Source organism: Octopus bimaculoides, chromosome 6, assembly GCF_001194135.2.
Source record: "Octopus bimaculoides isolate UCB-OBI-ISO-001 chromosome 6, ASM119413v2, whole genome shotgun sequence".
NCBI lineage: Eukaryota > Metazoa > Mollusca > Cephalopoda > Octopoda > Octopodidae > Octopus > Octopus bimaculoides.
In genome coordinates, this window is record NC_068986.1 from 9,131,467 (window position 1) to 9,143,016 (window position 11,550).

Below are 11,550 nucleotides of genomic sequence, written 5' to 3' on the forward strand. Positions count from 1 at the left end.
ATGGAGATAAATTGTACGAAAGCCCATTGCTCATATAATTTATATGCAGATCTTTGTGCGTGTCTGCCTGGCTTTATTTTCTAATTGTCTTTTTTGTGGCTGTTTTCATTATGTTAGCACCTGCCATACGAGCACCAACAATTTGATCTCTTTGAAAGTCCAATAGATCTGTCATTTGAATGAATTTTAATTACCTTTTTCTGATGATATCTAAAAAGAAACAGCAATTTTAGCAAAACATATTAAGCAACACTAAAAATAAATCAAAGAACATAAAAATAAACAAACTTTTGACGGTTTTATAGATATTTCAACATTATGATGCTAGGTGTTTCCATTATTTTGTCCAACCCCTGTATATATATATATATATATATATATCATTAAGAATGAAATGTCCGATTTTCTTATGCACCAAATTTAACAGTCGTTAACTCTAATGTTTTATCTTGACAATTCTTTCTTTTACAACATTGAAGAGTTACTTCATTACTTTTCAAAATGCAATTTATGGTGTCCGATTATATTATAAGCTTTCTCTTGTAAATCAATTTTTGTGAATACATGGATAGATCAAAAATTTGTGTTGTTTATGAATATGAGTTCCATCGTGGAACCAATGCATTCCAGACAACTCAAAGCATCAATGAGGTGTTTGGTAAAGATGTGTTAAATGAGCGCACTGTACGTCAATCGTTTGAGAAGTTCCAGTCTTGAAAATCAGCCCCTTGGTAGACCTGAGACCAAGGTGGATAATGATGAGCTGGAACCTCTAGTGGAAGGGGATACATCTCAAACTACGTGTGAGTTAATAGCAAAGTTTGATGTTTCGATTCCAACTGTATTGGACCAACTGATATAAATCAGCAAGGTAAAGAAGCTGGACAAGATGGGTACCACACGAACTGAACGAGCATCAAATGACACATTGTCTTGAAACTTGCTGTTCTTTGCTGTCACGGAATAAAAGTGAACCATTTTTGCATTGTAATGTTACATGTGATGATAAATGGATTCTTTTCAACAATAGCAAGTATTCTGCACAGTGGTTGGATAGAGACAAAAGTGCCAAAACAATCCCAAAAAGAATATTGGAATTACTCTGTCATCTACCATATTCATCAGACCTTGCACCAACTGACTATCACATTTTCCAGACATTAGAGAACTTTTTGCAAGTAAAAAAACTTCAAATTTGAAGATGCGAAAACAGCCTTTCATGATTACATCACCTCTTGCTCTCCAGAATCCTTCACTGCAGGCATAGATAAGCTACCGATAAAATGGCAAAATTGTGTTGATAATTTAGGTGCATACTTTGATTAACTGCATTGCTTTTTGTTGAGATAAAGTAAAATAAACTTTCAGTTCAAAATCGGACAATTCATTCTTAATGACCTGATGGGTCAGCTGATGATGGAGGTATGTTGGGATTGTTGATATGGCTGTGCAATAGTATTATAACACATCCTTTTGAGGTATAAAGAAAACTTACTAAATTTGGTTAGTCGTTGTCAGCATATGTATCTATATGTTCGCTGATAGATATTTATCTGCAACTGGGAAATCAGATTTATTCTCTGTGCAGTGTCATTCTTTTTCTTAATGTCCTTCTAGTGTGTCCAACAAAATTCTCTTCATATTCTGTACAAATTCTGATGTAAGTTAAAATTCTGGAAGCACTGATTAAAAATCAAGATTTTGAAACATTGCCCTTACTTAAAGATGAAATTCTTAAACTTTAGATAAGACAAACTCTATGCTAGGATCCCCCACCACACTCTTTCACTGTTGGTTTGTTTTGTTATTGAATATAATTTAGCAGCTTTAATAATGATTGTGGTTGTCTTTCATATTCTATAATTGTGTTTCTACTTCAATATGTTTTAAAGAATAGAATTAAAGTCTTTGATCGTTTCTGGGAATGTAAGCAGATACATTGGTTAACATCTTCATTTCCAGTATGTTGTTTTTGTTTTACTTGTCTTTGGATCTGGATATCAATTATCTGTGCTCACTGCATCTTTCCATCTATTAAGGAACGTAGATAATGTCTGTCGATAAGTAGATCTTCAAGTTCTTCAAATGGTTTTATTGCAGCATTTACATCAGACACAGATTGTGCTTTTGTTTCTGCCGAAATTAAAAGGAATTCTTTTTGAGTGGGTTTAATGCCTTAACATTCAGTTGACTCCTCTGCTTTATTTCTTCACACTATTTTGAATTAATCTCTGCATTTTTTCACAGCTTTGATATTTCAATGATGTGTTGTCTATGGCCCATTATGAATTGAATATTTATTATTCATTACAGTGGATTGACAGAATCGGTGGCGCATCAAAGTAAATGTCTTAGAGTATTTCTTCCAACTGTTTATCTTCAAAGTTCAAATCTGACTGAAGTCCACTTTGCCTTTCACCTCTTCTTCTTTTTCAAATGGTCTGGCCTTTGGCAGGTCCTGTCCATGTGAACTTTCTCCAGCCCTCTCTGACCTCTGCTGTCCTCTTCATTGAGTGATCTGACTTCCTCTTCCTAATATCATCATCATCATCATCATTGCCCTCCTCCCTTTCACACTTTTCCCCTGTATTCTCCCCTCTATCACTATGTACAAAAGCCCTTCTAATCTCATAATATGTCCTATTCAGTTTGCTTTCCTTCTCCACATGGTATCCATCAAACCTCATTTCTCTCCAACTCTCTTATACTGGGGTTAATGTAATCAACCAAACCCTCCCATCAAAGTTGATGCTGGCATTCTGCCTCAATTAGAAACAATTATGTATTGCATTAAGTAATATTTTAAATTCCTTTAATTTCTCTTCCTAACAATAAAGCACTTATCTAGAAATCTCTTCTGGTTCTCTTTTATATAATGTTTGAAAGTTTTTCCATATTTTTATAGCAATTTTTGATCATTTGTAATTCTCAAATACCCCATAGCCAAATTAACATCAGACATGTAATAATTTTGGAGAATAAATTATAATCCTTCAATTGTACCTTTTCTACATGTTTTGATTGTACTTCAAAAGTAAAATTGCTTCTCTACCGTAGTTTGCTTATAAATTCATTGCATCAAATGACAGTTTTTCTTTTTCTTCTTTTTTTTCCATTGCTCATTTATGGAAGAGAGTTAGACATATCGTAAAAACTCATGTAATTTGCACACAGGTGATTTTCAGGATAAAATTTGTTAAGACTTCTACTCTTGTAAAATTTGCACTCAAAAGTTTTCAGAATTGCTGATACACCCAGGGGAAAAAGGTTTTCAATTTAGTTGTATTTAGCATAATTTCACTTATTAGATTTTATTAAATTTTCATTAAGTAAAAATAATTTCTGTTTAACAGGTATCACACTGAAAGCTATTAAATTACAAAGTGTTTGTGTTGTTTATAATAAACTTCATTTTACATATCTTGCCCACAAGAGATTATATCTGATCTTTAACATACTGCTGTATGTCTTCTCAAATCACGATTACAGGAAAAGTTGCTGATAAGAATTACCAACGAAAACAAACCTGATAAATATGCACAGATGTTGCAAATTAAGTTTAATTACCAATAAACATCAGCTTGGATGACACTTTACTCATCTGACAGAGGAAGGTGACTGATCAAACTGATTATGTAAACAGAATTCTTTTCCGCCTATTCTTGTTGGAACCTTTGATACTGAGTATCGAAATTTTAATCCCTTTCACACTTATAAAATTTTAAGCAACCCTAAAAATTTCTCATTACCATCATTATCAGTATGGGCAGAATTTATGAATCGTTTACTGTGAAGGAGAAATTAAATATGTTGAATATTCATTTGAATGTGGCAATAGAGCTGCTGGAAGGCATTTTAATGCTAATGAAGCTAATGTTTGAAATTGGTGTAAACAGTGTGACAAACTTAAAACTGTGCCAAGTAATGAACAGATAAAAATAAAACCATACAATCAAGATTATCCATATCATTACAATTTTCAGTTAGGAATATCCATATCACTATGTATGTGAATGGTGCTCCATTACAATAGGTAGAAACTCCAAGCTATGTAAAATATGGCCCAAACCATGTTTACCAGCATGAACGTCAGACTTCAAAAGCTAGTTAACCATTTAATGGTTTCAGTAAATTTATACAGAAAAAGTAAGCATTATACTATCCAACATAAATAAAAGTCAACTTCATTATATTTAAGTCATTATTTTTTTCTGTAAAAACCTTTTCTGACATTAAATGAGTCAACTTCTGGTACAAATGTTTACATTTTGTACATATTTTTGCAACAAAAAAGAATTTCAGAAACAATTTTGGAAATGATCTACTCGTGTAATATATGCACTCCCTAAAGTTTAATTTTATTTTTGCAAAATAAAGTGTGTAAATTACATGGGTTTTTATGGTATCTAGATTGTCTCTTATAGAACTTTCAGTATATCTAAGAAATGCTTCTAAAAAGTTATCTAATCATTTATTGACAGTGGGTCTCATTACAGACGCCTCAGATTACTGACCACACAGTCTCACACACATTAAAAACCTTCAGCCAAGCACAGGTAAACAGTGGTAGTGAATGGTGACTCTCTTGTGTACATATCAGTCATAGGAGTCTGACTGGAGTGACTCCACTGAGAGCACAGAACAAAACAGCTGAGATTAGTTGCCCCGTGGTCACAACCAGTTTTTAAAGTAACAGATACAGACAACGTATGTATTCCTAGGTTTGGAGCAATTGGGATGTGTTGCTATGGGAATGTCAAACCTTCACAATTGCTGGTCCCCCTTTAAGAGGGACCAACAAGAGAGCGCTTTGGTCTAAGTTAAAGCATGTCTCACCTCCTCTCACACACACACACACCAGTTTGAAACCATTTTTTAGTTGTGTGACTTGTCAAATGGGGCACCAACCCAAAATAAAATCTATACACACGCAGATAGGTATATGCTTAAAATATTCAATAGACATTTTGTTTTTCATGTCTATGAGTATACGATACATTATGACAAATCCTTTAATCCTAACAAGTTTTTGTTGCAGAGGGGTTGCCTATGGCCAGAGTGAGAAGCTGGACTTGAAATGCTCTGGGTGTATAGAAATACACCCGTTGCCATGAACTGGTCAGACAACTTGGTGCAAGTAATATTTATGTAATCAGAGCTGGAGGTGGGTGTGATGAGGAAGACATGGTAGTCTGAGTAAGAAGAGGATGGGAAAATATTCTAGGAAGTGTTGGTGCTCTAACCAACAAAGAATTTCACTTCCTACAAAAAAAAATCCTCTATCAGTGAAGAATGTAAAAAATCATAGAAAGAGAAATAAGGTAAATGTAGAATATGTTGTGTTAATTAGTTAATTAGCATAAATGAGAGTGAGAGCATTCAAGAGTAATTTGGTATGAAATGGCATTGAATGGCATATGTAGAAGAAATAATAGCATTGAGTATTTCTTCTACCCCAGAATAAACAAATAAATACTGGCTGGAAATGTCTGTTTTTATTGACAATAAAAGACGGAAACAATAGAGTGAGGATTGGGGAGAACTGAGGAGTTCTTCAATCTCTGCAGCAGAATTTTAATCTAATCCAATATAGAAAAAAAAGACAAATATTAAAATACTGGTGAGAAGAATGTAATAATAATAATAATAATTCCTAACATTCAGTCACTGAAGTAGAACCATCTTTCCACTTGGCTGATATTTTCAAACATTCTAAAATATATCCAAAACAATTTTGAAATCTTCCACTGACAATTCCAAACATTCTTTGAAATCAATTTTCTCATCAATTTCTGTTACTTTTTAACGTTACTGATTTATTTTGATAACATTAGCAAGAGGGCATTTTTGCATTAAGGAATTTCACTTAAAGGTCTTTGGAAGTATTTCACCTAAAAATTCAACAAGTTGCAAATATGGTTAAACTAAGATTGCTTTTCAAATTCTATCAAGAAGATTGCACGAGATTCTAGTTTTTATTCCTTTATTGAACCTAAATTTTTGTTTGTTAATTCTTCATGAAGACATAGGAAGCTGTGAGACTCCCTTCCTCTTTTTACCTCCTCATCAATAAGGTGCCCACATGGTTATATGGTTTAGAAGTTTTCTTCCCGACCACATGGTTTCCGGTTCAATCTTACTGTGTGGCACCTTGGACAGCCTCAGTAACAACAGATATGTAATTAGGAAATGTTAGTTGTTTGGGAGTTTCAATCTGTGTCTCTGGCTCCTCTCTCACTTCTTTGATACAGAGTTTAATTTTAGATTCCTTTCTAATAATGGTGCTGCCAGATTGAATGGTGAACTATGAAGGTTTCTCTTTTTGATCTTCTTTAACCTTTTCCTTATGTTTCTCTGAAAATACATTTTCTTTGTTTTGATTCACTTTGAAACTAATGAAGACTTTAGTAAAATACTTATACTCTTATTAAAATGGTGTTTGGGACAGAAACTAACATGAAATTTGGACAGAAGGTTTCCACATGTCCCTTTCAAACAAGAAATTGGTATTGTAGATCCAAGAGTAATTTCTGGCATGTTGGTATCAAAAGGGTTAACATGATCTTCATTTTTTCAACCATTTCTTTTGTCTGTCGGCCAGAGCTGACTATAACAGACAGGAACCAGACCATTATTGACAAGAGTTGAAACCACCTCTTGGACAAGGTCTGTTTGGGGAGTTTAATCAAAGCAGTTCTTTTATGGAACAACATGTGCTAATCTAGTTTTATTTATTGGTCAACATCCCTGTTTGCTGTAACAAACCTCTTTTCAAAAGGATTCTCCATCAATTTCTCCTTATACTTGATGTCACTCAGCATCTATAGATATTCGACATAAAGCATAAAGAGATGTTGGACATATGAGGAAGCATTGGATATTATTTGTGGAACATTGATATCCAGTAACAATTTAATTCCAGCACTTTCAGATACTAAAGTTCCACATTTTCCTAATCAAACCCACACTAACAGCAAGAATCATTACAAACATAAAGTATTCGATAACATATGAGATGCACCTATTTTCTCGAAAAATATGCCCCTGGACCCCTTGCATAAAGCTGGGTCTGTATTACATGCTTAAAAGCATTAAGAACATTTTTCTTGAAATTAGGTTGCATCTAAAAGGGTTGTGGGGTTTTATTTTTTATGCGAATTTTTTTAATCTTAAATGACTTCATTTTAATAAAGTTGCTTTTTTTTTATTGCTTGAAAGACATTTTATTAACATTTTTTTTACAGGAAGGAAGAGAAAACATTAAAAGTATAAAGGATCCAATAATGAATAGAAAAACCCCCATAACCACCTCACCAAGGAAACAAAAAGGGGAGAAGGGTTAAGCAACAGAAGATGGTGGGGGCGGGGGGTTAACTGGTTGTATACTCAGAAACAAATGTGTTTAGTCACACCTCAAGTCGTTTAAGAATAAACAAACTTGAGACTTAATCACCATACAGGAAGATAATCCACAAAGGATCATACCTTGCAATCCCTTAACACTTTTTTTTTTGTTTTATTTATTGCAGCTATCCCTGCCTCATTAACATTCTCTCTTCACATATGTTACCTGAAAGGTGTTTGGCAAACTTATCCGTATCGACTCAAATATATGGTCATCACAGGATGTTTCTTCCAGTTGGCAGGAATTATTGGTTTCGTCACTTATCTGGCATTGGGATTCTATTTTCAACAAGGTAAACCATTTCATATTTCATTAGCTTTTTCTTTTTTACAAAACTGCTCTTTTACTCTTTTATGTAATGAAACATGGTTTACTAATGAGTTTGTGGTGTATCGCTTTTCTCTGCTTCACTTTAGCAGAAACCATAAGATCAAAACAAGTCTGAAATAGAGAAGCTGTTCATTTTCTCTCCTGTAAGTTCTTTCTATAGAAGATACAGAAACGCTTTGAAATGGTTTTCTAGAAAGCAATAACAGTCTTTCATCTCTTTTACCACCTGGTTCTTAATAATTAGCCTTATATTAATTATCATTAACAAGGTTTTTTTCCTCAAATACATTACCATGACAAATTATGAGGTGAAGCCATATAGCTCAGTAGTTAGGAGTATTCAGCTCACAATTGTAAGGTTGTGAGTTCAATTCCTAGCAGCAAATTGGGCCTTTGAGCCAGACACCTTCTCCAGTCCACTCAGCTGGCAAAAATGAGTTGTACCTGTAATTCCAAAGGGGCCAGCCATGTCACACTCTGTGTCTCAATCTGAACCTCCCTCAGAACTACATTAACCCTTTTGATACCAACCCAGCTGAAACCAGTTCTGGCTCTGTAGTACAAATGTCTTGTTTTCATAAGTTTTGAATTAAAATCTTCCACCAAACCTTAGTCACAATTTATGTTCCTAACACTAGCTTAATGAGAACTAAGTTATTTTACTAAATTCTTTGTTATATTTAAAATTAATTCACAGAAACACAGAGCATCTCAACAGAAATATGGTAACAAAAGGGTTAAAATATATAATAGAGAAACAATTCTTAACCCTTTTGATACCAATCCGGCTGAAACCGGTTCTGGCTCTGTAGTACAAATGTCTTGTTTTCATAAGTTTTGAATAAAAATCTTCCACCAAACCTTAGTCACAATTTATGCTCCTAACACCAGCTGAATGATAACCAAGTTATTTTACTAAATTCTTTGTTATATTTAAAGTAATTGAAAGAAACACAGAGCATCTCATACTAAATACAGTAGCCTAAGGGTTAAAGGTACACATGTCTGTCGATTGCTCAGCCACTTCCTCATTAATTCCCTGTTCTACTGATTGGACCAGATGGAACCCTCGTTTTCATAAGTGTCAGTTTGGATTGAATTATGCGCATTGTTTCACAATGTTTATCCCTAAACCGAACGTGTGTTCCCCACCCCCACTCGTTCCCAGCCAGGTTAAAAGAGACGAAGTTAATATATTTGTTTATTTAACGTTGTATAATTGAATGAATTAACGCTATGACCCTCATCCATACACCACTTCCGTCACTATCATAACACAATGATGTAGAAATAGGGTAAAAGTAAAAGACCCCCCACCACCACCACCACCAGACATTTAAAGTGCACAGGTAATGGTCACTGCCCACTTTCTGCTGATGAAACTGCTGCTATAACTCCATGTTCCACCCCCTCCAACCTCACCACCCTACAATGTCCTCTTGGTCAAGAAATCCCCACAATCAATAAATAATCAATAGCAACATTTGGTCCAGATTCAAAACAGAGCTAATGAATCTGGAAAAATTTAAAATGTTCAATACCAACCAAATGTCGCTTGAACATTTCTGTTGATATTCAAGGACTGGACATGATGACACCAAGGGCCACTCTCCTATGTTAAATAGGAAATGCACTGACTACAAAGCCATGTTGCAATAGACTCGTCCAAAACTACAGTGCAGTTATCAAAACAATGACTACCCCTCCGTGCTGTAATAGACTTGTCCAAAACCACAGCACCAATATAGAACACACTGACCACCCCTACATGCTGTAGTAGACTTGTCCAAAACCACAGCACCAATATAAAACACATTGACCACCCCTACATGCTGTAATAGACTTGTCCAAAACTATAGCACCAATATAAAGCACACTGACCACCTCTACATGCTGTAATAGACTTGTCCAAAACCACAGCACCAATATAAAACACACTGACCACCCCTATATGCTGTAATGAACTTATCCAAAACTATAGCACCAATATAAAACACACTGACCACCCCTACATGCTGTAATAGACTTGTCCAAAACCACAGTACCAATATAAAACACACTGACCACCCCTACATGCTGTAATAGACTTGTCCAAAACCACAGCACCAATATAAAACACACTGACCACCCCTACATGCTGTAGTTGACTTGTCCAAAGCCACGGCACCAATATAAAGCACACTGACCACCCCTACATGCTGTAATAGACTTGTCCAAAACCACAGCACCAATATAACACCCAGTGGCTGTCCCTGAAGAATCACAATCCCAAAATAAATGGCTTCAGATGATTAGTATCAGTTCTTTCTTTCTTTCTGCATAGCTCTGATTGTGTTGTGGTCAGTTTTCCATTCCATCCATACCCACACCTTGTGATTGACAAATATTCTCCAATATTGGTTTCAAATTTTGGCACAAGGCCAGCAATTTCACTGGAGAGGTGGGAGGTAAGTTGATTAAATTGCCCCTCTCCCCCGTCCCCTCCGTACACAACTGGTACTTATTTCATCAAATCATTAAGGATGAAAAAGAAAGTCAACCTCAGTGGAATTTGAACCGAGAACATAAAGAGCTGAAAGAAATGCCTCTAAGCATTTTGGCATCTGTGCCAAGAATTCTACAGCTTGCTGCCACGGTTTTCTCTAATATTAGGAAATCATTTGAAATGGGCGGGGGAGGGGCGTTCACAATTGTTTTATGGGTCAATTGAAATATTTGAAGTGTTTTTCTACAATACTGATGATGAAAAACAAAAAACAAAAAAAAAAGAAAATTGCTGGCATCAGTTTCTCTGACTAAAAATTATTCAAGGTGGTGCCCCAGCATGACCACAGTGTACTGACTGAAACAAGTAAAAGATGAATTAATGAAATTTTTTTGTTAATCCAACAGGATCAGTAAATATTTGGTGTAAATCTGTCTTCTTTCTTTCAGTTATTCTTCCATTGAAATATATTTTCTTGCTATTTTTTCTTGTAGGTTTACAGATTTACGGGAATGGTTACTTCCTGACCACAGTTTGGTGCTTCATGACCTGGAAATGGGGTCTCCTGCTCTTGTACTTCACTCGATCGTATCGTCAATTACTCTGTGATGTTTACACTATTTTGCCAACAGAAGCGCCACCTTTGAACGGTGATGATTGAGATGGAAACAGATTGAAGACATATCAAGTGGAATCATTAAGAACCAAAGTGTAAGCAGTCATGTTGCAATATGTTTTTGTTGAAAAGTCTTCCCACTGCCAAACGCCGCTGCTGCTGCTGTTGCCGCTGCTGTTCATTAGTTGTTGTTGTTGTTTGTTGTTGAGGTACCCTGTTGTTTGTTGTTTTATGTCTAGCCATTATTTCACGTTGAACTTGTGAAAACACTGTTACAGCCACAGACAACAGCTGCCATTCCTGGAGAACACTAAACTCCATTCTAACATAGCATAATGGCCAAAATGCTAAAAGGATTTAAAATTTCCAAAATGTCCAATGCTCATTTTTCTCCACCTTTTTAACTCTGTTCCTATTCCTCTCCACAAAAAAAAAAAAGATCTTTTTTTAGCTCTGAACCTTTTCTTACTAAAATACTGTTTCTACGTATGTCTGTGAACAGGGCTTGAAATTATCAAGCCCTGTCACACCAGTTGTGGAGGAATAGGGTGCCCGAAGACAATCAGAAAACGAACTGATTGAAATCTGGATGAAGCTTGGAAATTTTAGGAATTTTCAATTGTTTTAACTCTTCCGAAACAGATTTGTAGCCAAATACAAAATTGAGAAAAGAATCCTCCTGCCCCCTTTTTTTGAAAATTCTCCCTGTTGTTT

At 35.1% G+C, this 11,550-nt stretch overlaps 1 protein-coding gene across 2 annotated transcripts in view; it reads left to right on the top strand.

Annotated features, from left to right (window-relative positions):
* The window catches only part of LOC106873555 (heme transporter hrg1-A), a 38,674-nt gene that overhangs the window by 13,368 nt on the left and 13,756 nt on the right, over nt 1-11,550 (top strand). The window contains exons 2-3 of one of the 2 annotated variants that reach the window (XR_008264353.1): nt 7,530-7,697; nt 10,715-10,931. Coding sequence is in view for 1 of the 2 variants with exons in the window: in XM_052968599.1 (XP_052824559.1) it covers nt 7,530-7,697; nt 10,715-10,881 (335 nt within the window). In the remaining variant the exon portion in view is untranslated. Of the gene's footprint in view, nt 1-7,529; nt 7,698-10,714; nt 11,545-11,550 lie in introns of those variants that run through there. The other variant, XM_052968599.1, reaches the window with a different exon arrangement.